Genomic DNA, 20,662 nt, shown 5'->3' on the forward strand with positions numbered 1-20,662 from the left:
CACCTTATTTAGCCTTAATAAAGCATGAACAAAGGCTTATTTAATAATGAACAAAGACTTAATTAATAATGATTCACACTTAGTAACTACTTAATTACTACCTTAATTAGCACTTGCACTTAATTTGCCTGTGCTATAAATAGTTACTCATAATTATTTCATACTTAATTACTCATGGATTAACCATTTGAGCATTTATTAATGATTAGTAAGCTAAGAGAGAATGATTTACTAATAATGCAAAGCAATGATAATTCAGGCAGTGTTATCTGTTAGTTAAGTCTTTTCTAAAGTGAAGACTAATTATCCTTTATTAAGCATTTACTAAGCGTGAATCATTATTAATTAAGTTATTGTTCATTATTAATTAAGTCTTTGTTCATGCTTTATTAAGGCTAAATAATGTGTAGTTATTATAAAGTGTTACCAAACTTTCTATTTTCATGGAGCTCAAACCAGACCAAGTTACAGGTCAGCTCTGTGGAGAGTCGAGAGCCCCGCTCACAGTTAGAATACCTGTTTTTCTATATTTTTAAGAAATAAAACCATAAGTAATTTGGGTCCTGTTTTCACGTACACGGGTATTTTTAAAACTGAGATATTTCCCTTCGTTTGTACCCGTCTTTTACACGGAAATGCCAAATTTGCCTCTGAAAACAAACCTTTAAAGTTCTCTAGAGTGGAGATTCTGGAAAGCTCCGGTTTGGTGTTTGTGTGTAAAGTGAGATAAATGAAGTTTTAGGAGCTGATGCGCCAAAAGAGCGACCAGTGTTTACCTTTTGCTCTGATGATGATAATGATGATGAAGCATCAGAGCAACAGTCGCATTTCTTCTGGTGCAAACACTTTTCGTGTGTTTGTATTTGCACACACAGCTGATGTTTTATATCCATGACCAGAGACGAATGAGGCTCAGAGGTCAACAATTTTATTTCTTTAACAGATCTGTGGAGAGGCGAGCCACTCAGTAATGCACATTTTTAAAGGTATTTTTGAGTAATACTTACAACTGTAATGAAAAAAATGCTACAGGATTGAATCTAATCCAAGTTTACCTGGGCTGTGCAAAAATATCGAAATATCCTATCGTTTAATGTGATCATACAGTATCGATATCGCGGGGCTGCTGTATCGATATATCGCCAAGAGTATTTTTTGTTATATTTTAAAACATTTACTTACAGAGCTGCAGATTTGTTGCTTGTTTAGTGGAAAGAAACCCGTTTATGTGACACATTTGACATTTTCACTATTTTGATGATTAAAATGTTTGTGTTTCATATTAACTTTGCACAAGAAGTGGTTTAACAAAGACTTTTAGTGTCGCAGCCATGATTTAGCCTTTATTTTTATTTGACCGTACTGAATCTATTTGAAATATACTGTACTGAATCGAAAGTGCACTGTATCGAGATTTGTATCATATCAACACCTTCTAGTTCTAGTTAGATATGACGGCGCACGATGGCGTATTTATTTGGGTTGACTTTTTTGAAAACGATGCTGTGTGCACGATGTTATTTTGGAAAACTGAAGGAGCTAAATATTAGTTTCTCAACATACCCAGCGATGTGTAAATGTAGCTTTAATAAATGTAAGGCAGAGCTGTTTAAAGTCATACTGTGGAACATTCCAGGCAGAGCAATGACATATCCATACAAACAAGAAGATGATGACAGGCCTCCAACCCAAAAGTTCCACAGTGCGCCTTCAAAGACATGTTTTTCTAGACAACAGTGATGAAAACATCCAGCCCAATGTGTTTACATAAAGAGAAAAGTGTAAGCATCTGATAACTTTTTTAACAAATTAACTCCATACTGATTTCTGACATATGTTTGGTTGGAATCATATTTTATGACAGTCCGACACATTTGCACTAAAACAAGTCTGTAATTATCACAGCGGGGGTTCTAGTATTGTACAAGAACTGTAAAAGTAACCCCAAAAATATGACGTTATACATCATGTTTGCTTTTTCTTTGAATTTGCTTTACATGCAATTAAAACCACAGTAGGCGCCAAAAAATAGGCTAAAATAAAAGCACGTTCTGTTTTAATTTGGGATGATTTATGCACCGAAAAACATAGAAAACGTGCGTCCTTATTGTGAAAGAGCTTGCGTCTCCACAACCCTGACTCATTTTGTCACAGATCTGACCCGTAACTCGTGGTTTGATCTCGGTGGTGTTACATTCTTGTCTCCACATAGAAGTTTAATGCCGTACTGTGGAACATTCCAGTCAAAGCAGCAACATCTCCATGAATATTAAGCAACGATTATTAAGTGCTCAGTTTTGTTAGTAAAGTAAAAGTACAGATACAAAGGCAAAAAATTACAAAAGTAAAGGTACCACATGAAAGTAAAAGTATTAAAGCATCCGTTTAAAAATGTATTTCTCTCATATTTTGATAGTGTTGTTAATTTATGTTGACTGTATAGACTAAAAATTATACAGATTTTGGTTAACAGCTGCGAAGTGAATCAACTTTGTAATGAATTGTGTGTTTTTAGTTTGTTTGGTCAAAATCGAAGCTTGAACTTTAAACCTTTAGTCAGGATGTTACTGCAAACATGATAAAAATAACCTCAAATCATAAGAAAAGTACAGTGCAGTTAAAGCATGTAGTACTGTAGCACACACACACTCACACACACACACATATGAACACACTTAGGCTACGTCCACACGACAATGCTCCTGTATTTTATTTTTTTTTACGAGCTGAAAAAAATTTGCGTCCACACGACAACGGAGCAAAACGATGTAATAAATATGCCACACCTGTATGTGGCGCTGTTAACAATGACAATAATATTTATATTAATAATATTTCAGAGGACCCTGGAAATGACGGGGTCGTGATGTTATCGTTTTCCAAAAGCTGCAGTTTGCTTGTCCACACGACAACACAACGCCAGTGTTCTCAGATTTCTCCACTCTGGAATCCGTTCTCAAAAAACATATTTTTCGCTCACCCAAAACGTCGGCTCCATGTGGACGAAAGGCCAAAATACAAACTTCACAGTTTCGACCAAAAAAACGTTGTCGTGTAGACAGGCCCTTAAACACACACACATAATGTCCACACTGTCACCAACCCGTCATCTTTGTCCTTATTTGTATGTAATCTACTTGTAATCCACTTTTTACGGCGTTGTTCTGTCGGCTTTTCCCATTTCTAACCTTTGTGAATGACTATCCTCGGTACTCTAAAAAAAATCGCTTTTCCTTCTCTCGGTTAGAACGATTGGCACAGCCTTAAACTACACAACACATTGGCATTTTCCTCCAGTCAGTTCACTTCCTGCCCTCCATCTGATTTTGCGTGCTGACAAACGTAGCCCTGTGACGTCACGTGAAACCCAGATATTGTAATGTTTGTCTTGTATCTTGTATGTTGTTTGTTTCCTATTTTTTGTAAAGGTTAGGGTATGTAGTTTGCAAATAAAATGATAAAAACAATAATATAATAATAAAGTACAGATACCGAAAAATTCTACTTAAGTACAGTACTTTACTACTTGTATTTTGTTCCACCATTGATACTGAGCAAGTATCATAGAATATCTTTAGTTTAGACACTAATTTAGAGCATTATTATTATTATTAACGCATTTATTTACATTGTACAGTTGTATTCAAAGGAGCCATTGAAGCTTTACACAATAGACTTCGTTTGTTTCCATGGAAATAATGTTCCTTTAGCTATAATCTGATTTTTACACAGTATAAAATGTATCCTGTATCCATGGAGAATGTTTAGTTTACATACTGTACCTTTAAATATACAAGAATATACTTCTAATTTTGATTTACAAAACATCATTTTTTTATTGGCTCTTTGTATATTTTAGTTTCTTGTCATATGGAGCCATTTTGAGGATAATTCAAATCACATAATATTTAGTTTTAGCAGCAGTCCGAACTTTTAATCATTCAGAGACTCATGGAAATCTCCCTTCATGCTCCGTCTCAAAGTGTCATATTTTTCCGACCAGCAGAGGGCAGTGTTTTCCCCGGCGTATGGTCCGTCATCGTCTCAATGAGAACAACAGGAAATGGAGTTACGGTGGGGTCGGCTGAGTTCAGAGTTTTATTAAAGCAGATATAGTCGCAGATATACAGTAGATTTACATAAGCTCTGAACAGCTGTGACTTCATGGGAACAGGATTAGCAGAGGAACATCGAGGACACGACTGATCAAAACAACCAGAAATATGAGCCAAAAGTTTAGTTTCTGATTTAAACATGTAAAGTAGAAGTACACAATTAAAAACAGCACTGCCAGCTTTTGTTTAAGTATTAAGATTGTAGTTGAAGAAACAAATATCTTGATTTAGGTGCACACTTTTATGAAAACTTAAGGTATTTTTGTATTAAAAACTGCCACCTAGTACTTCTACTACTACAACAACTACTACTACTACTGTACTATTTAAATATGTAAGGAATTTATAGATAAGTTACAAATTATTAAAGTTATAGAGAAGGAAATGGGATTGGAGAAGTAGTAGTAGTTATTGTTAGTAGTAGTAATAGTGGTAGCAGTAGTAGTAGTAGTAGTAGTAGTAGTAGTAGTAGTAGTAGTAGTAGTAGTAGAAGTAGTAGAAGTAGTAGTAATAGTAGCAGTAGTAGTTATAGTTAGTAGGAGTAGTAGTAGTAGTAGTAGTAGTAGTAGTAGTAGTAGTAGTAGTAGTTATAGTAGTAGTAGTAGTTATAGTTAGAGTAGTAGTAGTAATAGTAGTAGCAGTAGTAGTAGTTGTAGTAGTAGTAGTATTTATAGTAGTAGTAGTAGTAGTAGTAGTTATAGTTGGAGTAGTAGTTGTAGTAGTAGTTATAGTAGTAGTAGTAGTTATAGTTGGAGTAGTAGTAGTAAAAGTAGTTATAGTAGTAGAAGTAGTAATAGTAGTTATAGTAGTAGTCGTAGTAATAGTAGTTATAGTAGTAGTAGTAGTAATAGTAATTATAGTAGTAGTAGTTATAGTTGGAATAGTAGTAGTTGGAGTAGTAGTAATAGTAGTAGTAGTAGTTGTTGTTGTTGTTGTAGTAGCAATAGTAGTAGTAGTAGTAGTAGTAGTTATAGTAGTAGTAGTAGTATTTATAGTAGTAGTAGTAGTATATAGTTGGAGTAGTAGTAGTAGTAGTTGCAGTAGTACTAGTAGTATTTATAGTAGTAGTAGTAGTAGTAGTAGTTGGAGTAGTAGTTGTAGTAGTAGTTATAGTAGTAGTAGTAGTAGTAGTTATAGTTGGAGTAGTAGTAGTAAAAGTAGTTATAGTAGTAGAAGTAGTAATAGTAGTTATAGTAGTAGTCGTAGTAATAGTAGTTATAGTAGTAGTAGTAGTAATAGTAATTATAGTAGTAGTAGTTATAGTTGGAATAGTAGTAGTTGTTGTTGTTGTAGTAGCAATAGTAGTAGTAGTAGTAGCAATAGTAGTAGTAGTAGTAGCAGTAGTAGTACTAGTAGTAGTAGTAGGTGCTAGTAGTAGTAGTAGTAGTTGTAAAAGTTGTTGTAGTAGTAGAAAATCAAAGTATTGATAATAGCAGTATTAGTCCAGTTCATTCTTTAATACCACTAGTGATTATTCAGTTGGAGATGTCATTGCTTTGCCTGGAAGGTTCCACAGTATTGCATTAAGACAAGCTTCTCTATCTCCATGGAGACAAGCGGGCGCAGTTAAAGATCAGATCTGTGGAGAAGCGAGCCCACTCTCAGTAAGAATGTAAAACACAAACTATAATTTAATACAATTGAAGATTTTGTTTGTTTGAAAGTTTGAATTCCCTTTTGTGACATATTCCAGTCAAAACAATGACATCTCCATGGAAACAAGCAAGTGGCAGTTTAGAAAAGTGACACAGTGCATCTTTAAGTTTAGTTTATTAGTTTATTTTTACAAGGCCCATGTGCAAACCCTGATTTATCTGAAGCTGTTTTCCATCTGCAGTTCAGATGAAATGATCGTCTTATTTGTATCGATGTGCTCATGTTTTTTCTTTTTCTTTTTTCTTTTACAGAGGAATAAACAGAAACAGTGACTGAGCTGCATTTCTGTGTTTACAATGAGACGCACTTCACCACATTAAACACAAATGTAACAGAAATATGTGTTTATATGAAACACCTGCAACTTTAATGTTCTACAACAGTAAAAAAAAGAAGAGGAGAGGAGACAGAGAGAGAGAGATGGAGAGAGACAAAAGAGAGAGAAGGAGAGGGGGCAGAGAGGAGAGAGAAATGAGAGAGAGAGAGAGGAGGAGTGGAGACAGAGAGAGAGAAGAGAGAGGGGAGGAGAGGAGAGAGAGGGAGAGAGACGAGAGAAAAGAGAGAAGACAGATGGAGAGAGAGAGTAGAGAGAGAGGAAATAAAGTAGGAGAGAGAGAGGGGAAACAAAGGAGGATGGGGGGGAGAAAGAGAGGAGCGAGAGAGGGAGAGAGAGGAAACAGCAGAGGAGAGAGAGAGAGGAAGCTGAGGAGGAAGAGAGAGAGACAGAGAGAGAGGAAGAAGAGGAGGAGAGAGAGAGATGGGAGAGAGGAGGGGGAAAGAGAGAGAAGGAGGGAGAGATAGGAGACAGAAAGAAGGAGGGAGAGAGAGAGGAAACAAAGGAGGATGGGGGGGAGAAAGAGAGGAGCGAGAGAGGGAGAGAGAGGAAACAGCAGAGGAGAGAGAGAGAGGAAGCTGAGGAGGAAGAGAGGGAGACAGGGAGAGAGGAAGAAGAGGAGGAGAGAGAGAGATGGGAGAGAGGAGGGGGAAAGAGAGAGAGAAACAGAAGAGAGAGAGAGAGAAACAGAGAGAGGAGAGAGAGAGAGAAACAGAGGAGGAGAGAGAGAGAGGAAGCAGAGAGAGACGGAGAGGGAGGGAGAGAGAGGAAGAAGAGGAAGAGAGAGAGATGGGAGAGAGGAGGGAGAGAGAGAGGAGAAATAAAGAGAGAGAGAAACAGAGGGAGAAACAGAGGAGGAGAGGGGGGGGAGAGACAGAGAAAGAAACAGAGAGAGAGAGAGGGAGAGAGAGAGGGAGAGAGAAGGAGAGAGGAGGGGGAGGGAGAGAGAGAGAGAGGAAACAGTAGAGGGGGGAGAGGAAATAGAGGAGGAGAGAGCGAAACAGTGACTGGAGAGAGAGAGTGGGGGATAGAGGAGGAGAGAGAGAGAGACAGAGAGATAAAGACTGGAAAGAGAGAGAGAGGAAATATTTGAGAAGAAAGAGAGAGAGAAAGAGACAGAGTGGAGTTGATCTCATCAGAAACATGTGCCGTAAACATGAGAAACAAACAAACAACTAAAGCGCCACAAACAATTTCGATCAAAAAATCCCCGAACTTTGAGCCAGAACACAGAGCGGAAAAGAGAGTGGACCGGTCAGAATGAAAATGTTTGTAAACACGAGAGAGAAAAAGAGGAAGAGAGAGGAAGTGCGGTCAGTGGATATGATTCAGATCTCAATTCATATTTGGCTCAACAACAAAAAAAAAAACACAAAGGGAAATAAAAATAACTTGATTTACAATTCATTATAAATCTGCTGACATTTTTTTTTTTTAGCGACACATATTTTCAAGTTGTAATTTTGTTTATGGATCAGCCAGTAGTAGTTGTTGTTGTTAGTAGTAGTAGTAGTAATAGTAGGAGTACTAGTAGTAGTTGTTGTAGTTGTAGTACTAGAAATAGTTGTACTATTAGTAGGAGTAGTAGTAGTAGTTGTTGTTGTTAATAGTAGTAGTAATAGTAGGAGTACTAGTAGTAGAAGTACTAGTAGTAGTAGTTGTAGTAGTTCTAGAAGTAGTTGTAGTAGTAGTTGTAGTTGTAATAGTTGTAGTATTAGTAGTTGTAGTAGTTCTAGTAGTAGTTGTTGTAGTTGTAGTAGTAGTTGTAGTAGTTGTAGTAGTAGTTGTAGTTGTTGTAGTTGTAGTAGTAGTAGTAGTTCTAGTAGTTGTAGTAGTAGTTCTAGTAGTTGTAGTAGTAGTTGTTGTAGTTGTAGTAGTAGTTGTTGTTGTAGTTGTAGTAGTTGTAGTAGTAGTTGTAGTTGTAGTAGTAGTAGTAGTAGTTGTAGTAGTAGTAGTAGTAGTTGTAGTTGTTGTAGTTGTAGTAGTAGTTGTAGTTGTTGTAGTTGTAGTAGTTGTAGTAGTAGTTGTAGTGTAGTTGTAGTAGTAGTAGTAGTTCTAGTAGTTGTAGTAGTAGTTGTTGTAGTTGTTGTAGTTGTTGTAGTTGTAGTAGTAGTTGTAGTAGTTGTAGTAGTAGTAGTAGTAGTTTGTAGTAGTAGTAGTTGTAGTAGTAGTTGTAGTAGTTGTAGTAGTTGTAGTAGTTGTAGTAGTAGTTGTAGTTGTGTAGTAGTAGTTCTAGTAGTTGTAGTAGTAGTTGTTGTAGTTGTAGTTGTAGTAGTTGTAGTAGTTGTAGTAGTAGTTGTAGTTGTAGTGTAGTTGTAGTAGTTGTAGTAGTAGTAGTTGTTGTAGTTGTAGTAGTAGTTAGTAGTTCTAGTAGTTGTAGTAGTAGTAGTTCTAGTAGTTGTAGTAGTAGTTGTTGTAGTTGTAGTAGTAGTTGTTGTAGTTGTAGTAGTAGTAGTAGTAGTAGTAGTTGTAGTAGTAGTAGTAGTTCTAGTAGTTGTAGTAGTAGTTGTAGTAGTAGTTCTAGTAGTTTAGTAGTAGTTGTTGTAGTTGTAGTAGTAGTTGTTGTTGTAGTAGTAGTAGTTGTAGTAGTAGTGTAGTAGTAGTTGTTGTAGTCTTGTAGTAGTAGTAGTTGTGTAGTAGTGTAGTAGTTGTAGTTGTTGTAGTAGTTGTAGTAGTTGTAGTAGTGTAGTAGTAGTTTGTAGTTGTAGTAGTAGTAGTTGTAGTGTAGTAGTTGTAGTAGTAGTTGTTCTAGTAGTTGTAGTAGTAGTTGTTGTAGTTGTAGTAGTAGTAGTTGTTGTAGTTGTAGTTGTAGTAGTAGTTCTAGTAGTTGTAGTAGTTTGTAGTTTTAGTTGTTGTAGTAGTTGTAGTAGTTGTAGTAGTAGTTGTAGTAGTTGTAGTAGTAGTTGTAGTAGTTGTGTAGTAGTAGTTGTTGTAGTTGTAGTAGTAGTTGTTGTTGTTGTAGTTGTAGTTGTTGTAGTAGTTGTAGCAGTAGTTCTAGTAGTTGTAGTAGTAGTTGTTGTAGTTGTAGTAGTAGTTGTTGTTGTTGTAGTAGTTCTAGTAGTTGTAGTAGTAGTTGTTGTAGTTGTAGTAGTAGTAGTTGGTGTCGTTGTTGTTGTAATTTTGTTTATGGATCAGTTATTGTTTACTAGATTAATAAAAATCTGTTTTAAAAGTGCCCTGTAACTTTCCTAGTGGAGAGTCCATGCTTGTTGCCGTGGAGATGTTTTTACTTTGTCTGTAAAGTTCCATATTTTTGCATTAAAAGTCAGTAGCAGTAATTCAATCACAGCAAATGAAGTCGCCTCTCCACAGCTCTGACCTGTAACTCGGGCCAGTTCCACCTGCTTTTCTCTGTGAAGTTAAATAGATAGTCCTCCTGTGGAACATTCCAAGCAAACAAATAACATCTCCATGGAGACGATCAGGTAGCAAACTCCCTTAAAAAGTTACATATCGTGTCTTTAATCAGTGTCATTATGGAGTAGATGGAAACCTGTTTTTATAAGCAACTTCACAGCAACATAATTTGTATTTAAAGGGCCCGTCTCATGCAAAATCAACTTTTCAGAGCTTTCTACCTTCTAACAGTGATGTGTGGGTCTTGTATATGTCGCCGAAGTGGTTTTGAGATTGGTTTGGTGTTTTTTTTAACAAATTGCAGCGTATTTTTGCCACCGTCCCACGTGACAACAAACTAAAGCTGCTACAATGATGACACAGCAACTACACCTATGACGCGTTTGACATAAAGCGCTTCACAACAGTCCCCCGCTCCTCCACCCTGCTCCTCCACCCCGCCTCCACCCCGCATCGACTGACAATTCCCACATGAACATCTAAACCACAGGTGTCAAACATAAGGCCCAGGGGCCAGATCCGGCCCTCAAAGACCTTTAATCTGGCCCTCGGCTGATTTTCTACTAAAATATTTAAATTATATTTTCTATTTAAATATTGGTAATTTGGTCTCCAGCGTCTCTGTGCGTGGCCCCTCCCACCAGAGCAGCACAAATGAAGACTTGTCTCTTTCCAAACGCTCTTAAAGGACAATCGTTTTGACTGTTGACCGTGACACCCTCATCAGAAAAATGTCAAAAAGGAGAAAAGTGGACGCAGAGTGAAAAATTGACTTACTCCTATTTGCATACAAGTTCATGTTAAAACTTTGTGTTGAAATTGCATTTTTCTTAAAGTTTCAGGTTGTTCATAAGAGTATAACATTTTGTAAAATAAAGAGTTCATCAATTAAAAAAGTTTTTTGTAATAGATTTGCATTTCTCTGCACAAATATTTGAACCTATTACTATTTTTGGGGTTTATATGCCATGAGTTTTCTGATCCGGCCCCTTTGGGATAAAAATAGGTTGGATACGGCCCCCGGACCAAGATGAGTTTGACACCCCTGATCTAAACAAAAGTGACAGCATAAGCTCATTGTTCTACACTGCAGTGATATAATAAGTTTATCTACTAGCGTTTATTAATATTTTACCAATCAGTTTCGTGCACCTCAAAGTCCTCGTCCGATTCCAGGTCCAACACATGCGGCTGAACGCGCTGAATCATCATGATGAATAAAAGTTTATTTCTACCGCTATCAGGGTCACGTCTGTCTCCCCCTCCCTCCCTGAGATGGCGGAGGAAGGGCGGCTCACTCAGAACCTACGTCACGTTTGGAGGGCGGAGCCTGTGCTTTCTCAGGACGGGCGGGGGGAGGAGTGATAGTCGGTCTTTCATAGTTCCTGGTCTGTGACGCCTCCAAGAAATCAGTAAGATTTCATAACTATTGTGTAATGGACGTTCCAAAACCCACACTGTGCTTGTTTATGTGCAGAAGATACAATGTGAAAAGAGTTATTTTGCATGAGATGGGCCCTTTAAAAGTTTGTTGGCCTTAAATATTGTGAGTCCATGTGAAACGTTTATTTTCAAACTCCATTAAATGTGTAATGGGCCTTTTCTGATGTTCTGGAACTCATTATTATTATTGATGATTGTCATTACACACTATTATTTTAATGGTTTTGTAACTAAACAGGTGTAAAACATTTTTCTTTCACTGTGAACCTTTGACTCAGAGTTCAGATTCATTGTTGAGATGTTCCGTCCTCTATCTGTCTTTTATCTCTCCTCTGTCCGTCCACTTTCGTCCTCTGTTCCTCCTCTGTCCCTCCTCTGTCCCTCCTCTGTCCTTCCTCTGTTCCTCCTCTGTCTCTCTGTCTTTCTCTGTCCCTCCTCTGTCTCTCTTCTGTCTCTCCTCTGTTCCTCCTCTGTCCTTCTGTCTCCTCTGTCCCTCCTCTGTCCTCCTCTGTCTTCTGTCTCTCTGTCTCTCTGTCCCTCCTCTGTCCTTCCTCCTCCCTCCTCTGTCCTCTCCTCCTGTCCCTCCTCTGTCCTCCTCTGTCCTTCCTCTGTCCCTCCTCTGTCCCTCCTCTGTCCTTCCTCTGTCCTTCCTCTGTCTCCTCTGTCTCTCTGTCCCTCCTCTGTCTCTCTCTCTCTCCCTCCTCTGTCTCTCCTCTTGTCTCTCCTTCTCTCTTCTGTCCCTCCTCTGTCCTTCCTCTGTCTCTCTCTGTCTCTCTCTGTCTCTCCTCTGTCCCTCCTCTGTCCCTCCTCTGTCCATCCTCTGTCTCTCTTCTGTCCCTCCTCTGTCCTTCCTCTGTTCCTCCTCTGTTCCTCCTCTGTCTCTCCTCTGTCTCTCCTCTGTCCTTCCTCTGTCTCTCCTCTCTTCCTCCTCTATCCATCCTCTAGTTCGTCCTCTGTCCCTCCTCTGTCCTTTTGCTCCTGCTCTTGGACCTCGGGTTGATGTGGGAAACATGATTTGGCTCAGAGTCTCTGACGATTCAGAAAATGATCTCTATTTTCACGCTACACAACAAACTCTGTGTGCTCTCTCCTCTCTCTCTCCTCTATTTACCATCTGTCTTTCTCTCTTTCTCTCTCTCTTGTCTCTCCTCCCGCTCTCTTTTCTCTCTCCTCTCTTATCTCTCTCTCTCTCTATCTCCTTTCTCCCCTCCTGCTCTCCTCCCTCTCTCTCCCTCTTTGCTTTCTTTCTCTCCTCTCTCTCTCTCCTCCCCTCCCTCCTCTCCTCTCTTTTTCCTCTCTCCCTTCTCTCCTTTCCCTCTCCTCTTTCTCTTTTCTTTCCTCCCTCTTCTCTCCTCTTTCCCTCTCTCCTCCCGCTCTCTTTTCTCTCTCCTCTCTTATCTCTCTCTCCCATCTCTCCCTCTCTCTCTCTCTCTCTATATATATATATATTATATCTCCTTTCTCACCTCTCTCTCTCTCTCTCTCTCTCTCTCTCTCTCTCTCTCTCTCTCTCTCCTTTCTCCGGTCCCTTTCTCTCTCCTCTCTCTCTCTCCTCCCTCTCTCTCTATATCTCCTTTCTCGCCTCCCTCTCTCTCTCTCTCTCTCTCTTCCTTTCTCCCCTCCCGCTTTACTTTCTTTCTCTCCTCTCTTCTCTCCTCTTTCCCTCTCTCCTCCCTCTCTCTTCTCCTTCTTCCATCTCCTCCCGCTCTCTTTTCTCTCTCCTCTCTTATCTTTCTCTCCTCTCTCTCTCTCTATCTCCTTTCTCCCCTCCTGCTCTCCTCATTCTCTCTCCCTCTTCGCTCTCTCTCTCTTCTCCTCTCTCCTCTCCTCTCTTTTTCCTCTCTCTCCCTCTTTCTCTCTCTCCTGTCCTCCTCTTCTCATCCCTCTGTTTCTGTGTGCAGGGCTTGATTCAGCAGCTGCTCCTGAAGTCTGATCCCACGGCCCCGGACGACCAGTGCGAGGAGGACGACCCCTACGTGAGTCGAACAAACAAAAACACAATTCCACAAAATCATTTCAAGAACCTGTACGGGACTTTTTCCGATCTCTGTCATAATGTCGTTTCCTCTTCGCAAACACACCTGGACTTGTGTTTTGTTTCGTTCACACATGTTTATCACGCAAATCATTCGGGCCGAGTTGTTCTCTCTGAAAACTGAAAACACCTTTTGTTGTTTTGAAGCGTTAATGTCGGAAATCCTCACTCTGTTTTTAAACTCCAAACACCTTCACTTGAATCATTTGGATCTTTTCAGCGCTGGACTTTTTGAAGTTACAGCTGTTGTTTTGGCCTCGCTGACACTTTGAGACTTTTTATTAACAATTTCAACTCTACAAAAGCCAAAACATGGATATTAAATGAGACTAAAAGGAGCTGTTAACCTTAAAATCTGTGATGGGAGTAACGCGGTATAAAAGTAACGAATTACTGTAATGTGTTGCTTTTTGCCGTAACGCAGATTCCAAGTTCTAGTCCAAGATTAGTCCTGGTTTGGTCCTGGTTTAGACCTGGTTCAGTCCTGGTTCAGTCCTGGTTTAGATTTAGTTTAGTCCTGGTTCAGTCCTGGGTCAGCTCTGGTTTAGTCCTGGTTTAGTCTTGGTTTAGACCTGGTTTAGATCTAGTTTAGTCCTGGTTTAGTCCTCGGTTCAGTCCTGGTTTAGATTTAGTTTAGTCCTGGTTCAGCTCTGGTTTAGTCCTGGTTTAGAACTGGTTTAGTCCTGGTTTAGGCCTGGTTTAATCCTGGTTTAGTCCTGGTTTAGTCCTGGTTCAGTCGTGGTTTACTCTTGGTTTAGTCCTGGTTTAGTCTTGGTTTAATCCAGGTTTAGTCCAGGTTTAGTCCTGGATTAGTCCAGGTTTAGACATGGTTTAGTCCAGGTTTAGACATGGTTTAGTCCTGATTTAGTCCTGGTTTAGACATCGTTTAGTCCTCGGTTCAGTCCTGGTTTAGCCCTGGTTTAGTCCTTAGTTCAGTCTTGGTTTAGACGTAGTTTAATCCTGGTTCAGTCTGGATTTAGTCCTGGTTTAGACCTGGTTCAGTCCTCCTGGTTTAAACCTGGTTTAGTCCTGGTTTAGTCCTGGTTCAGTCCATACACGGTGCAAAAGTTCAGCATCAGTTATTTTGGTGAGAGTAACTTAAAAGTAATGCAGTAGTAAATAGTAAACCACCACTGAATGACATCATAAGGTGAAACATTTGTCGTTTTGGGGGATGCAGACAGTTTAATAATCCAGACTGACTCAACATGTGTGAACAAAACAACATAAACAAGTGGAAAGTTCAGCTGTGTCCATCAGGGAAACAGGTCCTGGACTAGTAAATGCAAGGACAGTGCTCCCTCTAGTGGCGGAACACAGGAATTACATGTAGACTTTTTAACTTTCCTTTTTCACTTGCACAGACTCTGTATAAAATTAGAACTAAATCAGGACTAAATTGGGACTAAACTGGGACTAGAATTGGTTAATTTACACCAGTACAAAGAATTTCACACATTATTATTTAAAAAATCAACAAAATATTCATTTTTGTCTTTATAAAAGTTTCAGAGATGGTGCATTTTTGCATCATTTAGACCTAGATTTAGAATTAGATTTAAACTTAGACAAATTTTATTGATCCACAAGGAAAAAATAGACACAGTAGCTCACATATCACATCATATTTCAATAATAAAGAGTAAAAAAAAAAAAAAAAAAGGAATAAAAACAATAAATAAATAAATAAGTAGCAAAAACCTCTCAAAAGTAGCAATAATTTCTAAAAAGTGGCAATAAAAAAAGCAAAAGACCGAAGTCAAATAAGACATAAATGATATAAATGTGTGTATAGTAAGTAAAAAACAAATATTGTAATGTAAATACAGTATATTACAATTATAGACAAGAGGTCGTGAGAAAAAAGTGCAAAAGATGATATGATGATTGTTCTGAGTAAATTAACTTTTGAACATTTGAAAGAACAATTTCTGTAAAACTCAGTCGTGCATAAAATATAATTAGAGATTGTTACAGTAAGATTTTTATATACTTTATTGTGTCAAAGTTTCACAAAACAAATACAAATATATATACTTGATTGACATATGACAGTAGTACACAATGTTTCTGTTTATTTTTTTATTCCCCATTTTCCCCCCATCCTTGTGTTAAAACAGCTTAAAAAAATATGTAGATATAATAATAATAATAATAATAATAATAATAATAATAATAATAATAATAATAATAATACAACTTGTAAAAAAAATAAAATAAAAAAATAAATAAATAAGAGAGACTCAAATATATACCATTGCTCCAGAGAACTGTAAGTCTCATATTTATTTCTCTGTTTGTAGGCGTCTGGTTTCGGCAGTGGAGACTCGTATGACAATGAGGAGAGGCCGGAAGGACGAAAAGAAGGACGGGGGCAAGTGGACATAAAAGAGATCAACGAGGTACATTTTATTTATTTTAAAGGGTTTCAAAACTTTAACGTTCCGTCTTAAAATCATCTTTGTGTACATGTTATAAATGTTGTTTCCTCATCTCAAACAGACCTGGAGTTGTGTTTTTTTGTTTCATTCACACATGTGACCACAAACCCTGCAGATTTAGACTGAGTTCTTCCCTCAAGCGGAAAACACTCTGTACCACCTTGTGATGTCATGTGGTAATACAAGAAGTGCTCCACTGTGTTTTTAAACTCCATACATTTTGACTAGAATCATTTGGATGATTTCAGCCTTGGAGTTCCCGATCTCTACTGAACTGAAAAAGTAAAAGGTAGCTGTAACAGGGCTTGCCTCGCCACAGATCTGACCTGTAAACTGGCCTGATAGCGTCGCCTTCTTGTCTCCGAAGCTCAAAATGCTCAGCTGAAGCGGCAGTTTTCAAGTTAACAGCTACGTTTTACCTTTTAGTTCAGTACAGAGTGACCAATCCCAGCGCTGAGGCTACGTTTATACGATGACGGTCTGAACAGAAGATGCAAAAGTGGCGTTGCGTCTTCACTTTTTATTCCGCGTTTAGACAAGCGTTTTCGTGAGGAAATCTGCGTGCATGCGGTGACGCAAAAGTGTGTGGAATCCGATTGGTGTGCATGTACTTAAAGCAACGAGGGCATCTTTGGACATACGGAAGTTTTTTACGCCATTTTCATCAGCTGCTCCTTCCACACAGTCGTCCCATCATCGATTAGTTCTCCTGGTCCATACCCGTCTGACTCGCCTGCGACGAACTGGTGCATCCAGAATTTGACAGAGGTGATTGCAGATCCTTCTCTGTTCACTAATAGTGTCTCTGCAGATTCTTACATTTGTTGGGAGCCTCCTGTAAGTTTATTAGAGCTGCCAGAGACATGTTTGTTTCTGTTACTGTATGTATGTGACGTAAACGTGTACGCGACGTGAGCAGATCTGACCAGAGTTTTACGTCTTGGGCAGTGAAGATGTAAACACTTTCAGAGTTGGTTTCAGAGTTTTGCGTTTTTAAGCCCCAACGATGCCGTCAAAGTCTAAAAGAAAGACACTTCTGATAAAATATTTTGTCGCGTTGTCTCGTGTAAACAGACCCTGAAACGATCCAAATGATTCAAGTGAAGGTGTGTGGAGTTTAAAAACACACTGGAGCACTTTCTGTATCACCACATGACATCACAAGCTGGAACTGAGTGTTTTACGTTTGAGAAAAGAACTCAGCCTAAATGCGCCGGGTTTGTGTGTGAAACAAAACACAACTCCAGGTGTAACATAGATCCGAAAATATCGTACTACGGGCCCTTTAAGTCAACACAAACGTCTCTTATCACGCCGGTGCAGACTGGAGCTCCGTGATTGGCCGTGACCTTTTCAAAGTTTTTTCAAAGTTTGGAAAAAGAGGGAAACCGGGAAGTGTGGGCAGCTGGGCTTGTTTTGCCAATTTTTCCCACAGATTTTTCCCATAAGTGAACTTTAGACCCGGCCCATTTTAAAACAAACAGCACAGAAAAAGGCTGTTTCCTCCGCTCTGTTTACTGTCCCATTGTTTTGACAGTAAAGCTCAAAATAAATACACAGAAAAACCACAAGTACAAAGCTCAGGGGAGTTTTCAATTAGAAGTACGTCTGGTGCGTATTGCCATTGATGTAGTTTGGTAGTACTTTGATATTGTACTCCTTCTGATGTGGGCTGAGAGAGGAAATCACTACTACTACTACTACTAAGGCTAATACTAGGTCAGTTGTTTGCTGTATGTGGTTGCTTTTAGGGCACTCTTCGCTTTTTTCTAATGGCAATTAAAATACCGTAAATTCCGGACTATAAGACGCTACTTTTTTCCTCACACTTTGAACCCTGCGGCTAATAAAACGATGCGGCAAATATACGGACGGATTCATTGTTTGGCACATTCATTTATACGGCCTATGGTTTGGCGACACAGTGAGTGCAGAAAACAGCGCTGTCTGTGCTGCACGAGCTCACGATATTGTCAGCGCACTCAAATAGTTGATCGCCGTGTAATAAAATAAGTTATGATGCTAAATGAACATTAGTGAGGGGGATACGTCTTACTCATATGCGTAAATGACGAGAAGAAACGTCTCAAACTTCAGTAGCCGGACATCCACTCATACCTGATTGATAAAACTAGCCCCGCTTCCGAGAGAGTCTGAAATTTGTTGAAATGGTCTAAGACACTGACATGATACAGACAGGACAGAGACTCTTTCTGCAGAAGACATGCGCAGTAGAACAGTTATTTTGCGCTTCATACACACAATCTCCTCATGGAAAACACACGATGAAATGCAGATGATACAGATTTTAAGTTAACGGCGATTGATGTGGCTGCGGAAGAAGGAAACAGAGCTACTGCACGTGAGCTCGGCATCAGTGAGTCGATGGTGAGATTTTGGCGACGGCAGCGCGACGAACTGACTCAACGCAAAAAGACAACAAAAGCTTTCAGACGCGATAAAAGACCTGACGACCTGAACTTGAAAACTTTCTTGAAGACGTGGACACCTGCGGCTTATATTCATGTGTGGCCTATATATGTACAATTTAAAAATTTTGTTAAAATTTAATTGATGCGGCTTTTATTCAGGTGCGCTCAATAGTTCGGAAAATATGGTACTACTATTACTACTGCTACTACGACTACTGCACAACTACTTAGTTTTCTGCACATGTTCCATATTACTACTATGTTATCTTTAATTCATATTTGTGCTTATTGTTTTTTTGTTTTATAGTCCTTCCCAGACCTGGAGGCCCACAGCACGCCGGTCCCAGCTCCTCCAACCGAGTCCAGAGGAGAGGACGACGAAGACACGTTTATAGAGGGGACATCGGGAGAGGAGCAGGAGACAGGTACAGAGAGAGGACGGGGAACACAGGAGCTTCAAGGGACAGTCCAGAATTTTGGACATAGGACCTCATTTCCTAGTGTGGGAGTCATGTGGAGACACTTTTTTAAATATTCCCTCCAGTCCTTGTGTTTGCAGAGGTCGCTGGTGCTAGGCTAGTGCATGTCAATGGCCATAGTTATCCTGCCACTAAAAACAGTCTTACCCACTCCACAAAACACCCGAAGAAAATCTATTATTACTCCAGACTGTCGATGTAAATGTCTGTGTCGATAGAATAATTTTAGAAGTAAAACCAACCTTGCATTTGAAGGATTTATGTCTGAGCAGCAGCAGCGATTATGTACATTATGTATATATTTGTAGTCCAAGTAGAGAAACCTTTTTACAGATTTGACCCGGGTTTTGGTTTGGTAGCTTCTTTGTGCTGCGTCAGGTTAATGCCATACTGTGGAACATGGAGACAAGAATGCGGTGCACCCTCCTCCAGTCATGTCATGTATCTTTAAAGGGACAGTTCGGAATTTTGGACATAGGGGCTCATTTCCTAGCGAGTGTTGGAGACGTGTGGAGACGTAGTTATCCTGCCACTAAAAACAGTCTTACCCACTCCACAAAACACTGGAAGCAAATTTATTATTACACCAGACTGTCCATGTTGATAGAATAATTTTAGAAGTAAAACCAACCTTGCATTTGAAGGATTTATGTCTGAGCAGCAGCAGCGAGTTGTACGTCCTGATAGAAAGCTCGGCAGCGGCGGACAGATTTATGAAAAAATAGTCCCTCAACATGAAACGATTCATGCGATGCAAGGTTAGTTTTATTTCAAACATTATTCTATCAACACAGACATTTACATCGACAGTCTGGAGTAATAATTGTTTTTCTTCGGGTGTTTTGTGGAGTGGGTAAGACTGTTTTTAGTGGCAGGATAACTATGGCCATTGACATGCACTAGTCTAGCACCAGCGACCTCTGCAAATACAAGGACTGGATGGAATATTTTAAAAAAGTGTCTCCACACGTCTCCAACACTCTGGCTCACTAGGAAATGAGGTCCTATGTCCAAAATTCTGAACTGTCTCTTTAACTTTAATAAAAAATATAATTATGCATGAAAGTTATTTATAAAACAAATATTATCTAACTACAAGTAAACAAGAATGTTGTTTTGGCAGTAATACTTGATGTTACCACCAGATGGTGCTGTAGCGCATACAGCAAATCTAACACATGATAACTGTGTTTTTGTTTTTACAGTTTCACCTCCAGTAACCCCCCCAGCCCCCACCCCTGCTGCCCACACCCCAAACACAGTGAGTCATTATGAATTATATTACACTCTGCAGTTTCTCAAATATTACAACTTGAACAGTTCACAAATTGTTCCATCTCCTGTTTATTCAGACTCAACACTAGGGGGCAGCCAAGTGATAAATGGGTATTACATATGAATTAGTTTAGTTTATTAGGCCTGGATGTAAAAGGATATGATTAGAGATTTATTTTCATTTTAAATATACACAAAGGTGAATTAAAACAGGATTTCCAAATAAAAATCCCCTGGTCACATGTTTCTGTTGGACAGTTTGAATGGAAAACATGTGTCTAGTTACAGTTTTGTGAAGCTGAGTTTTCTGTCGTCTCTGGTGTGATGGCAAAGTAGAAGCAGAATCCCCCTCGTGCACGAAACATTCATGTGGATCTGTTCCAGTTGGTGCAGACGTCCAGATCTCCAGGACTGAAGGGGGAGAGAGGAGACCAAGGCCCCCCCGGACCTCCCGGACCCCCCGGCCCTGCTGGACCCGCCTCAGAGGGGACCGGGTCTGGAGCCAGTCCTGGACCCAGAGGACCACAGGGACCAGAGGGAGTCCCAGGACCCACCGGAGCGCCAGGGAGAGACGGGCTGCCTGTGAGTTACATAAGCTCAGTTTTACAACCACTTAGTGTGATTAAAGAAACTGTGTACATGGTGTTTTAATTTATTATCTACTGTTCTTAGTCATTTTTTGGCAACTGTAGTAAATGTAGTAAAGTTGCAGCTTTTTGGTCCAGAACACTTAAATCTAAGTGTGTTCTGCTTTTAGTGGCCTCTGCAGTTTCAAGTAGTTGGTGACATCATGAAAAACTGCACATTTGAAACTTTTGTCTCCCATGACTAATATTGTTTTATTTGTTTTTAGGGAAGCAAAGGAGACAATGGTGAACCAGTGAGTATCTGCTTGTTTTGAGTTAACTCAATTAAAAATACATGAACAAGATTGCACAATAGTTCTTGTTACTTGAACATTCAGAAAACACTAACACTATTATCTTGATATCTACAGGGACCAGATGGACATCCAGGATTCCCAGGACTTCAGGGAGAGCTCGGGCCTAAAGGGGAAAAGGTTAAACTCTTTTGCTGTAGAATCTCTGATAATAA

General features: G+C 39.3%; 1 protein-coding gene across 1 annotated transcript in view; it reads left to right on the forward strand.

The window, feature by feature from the left end:
• Positions 1–20,662, forward strand: part of LOC110158336 (collagen alpha-1(XVIII) chain-like) — a 206,903-nt gene that overhangs the window by 159,202 nt on the left and 27,039 nt on the right. The window contains exons 6-12 of the mRNA XM_055150759.1: positions 12,807–12,881; positions 15,244–15,342; positions 18,121–18,238; positions 19,498–19,553; positions 19,952–20,149; positions 20,421–20,447; positions 20,565–20,627. Of these exons, the coding sequence (XP_055006734.1) occupies positions 12,807–12,881; positions 15,244–15,342; positions 18,121–18,238; positions 19,498–19,553; positions 19,952–20,149; positions 20,421–20,447; positions 20,565–20,627 (636 nt within the window). The remainder of the gene's footprint in view (positions 1–12,806; positions 12,882–15,243; positions 15,343–18,120; positions 18,239–19,497; positions 19,554–19,951; positions 20,150–20,420; positions 20,448–20,564; positions 20,628–20,662) is intronic.

Source organism: Boleophthalmus pectinirostris, unplaced genomic scaffold (assembly GCF_026225935.1).
Source record: "Boleophthalmus pectinirostris isolate CB_2022bp ecotype Guang Dong unplaced genomic scaffold, ASM2622593v1 HiC_scaffold_15, whole genome shotgun sequence".
NCBI lineage: Eukaryota > Metazoa > Chordata > Actinopteri > Gobiiformes > Gobiidae > Boleophthalmus > Boleophthalmus pectinirostris.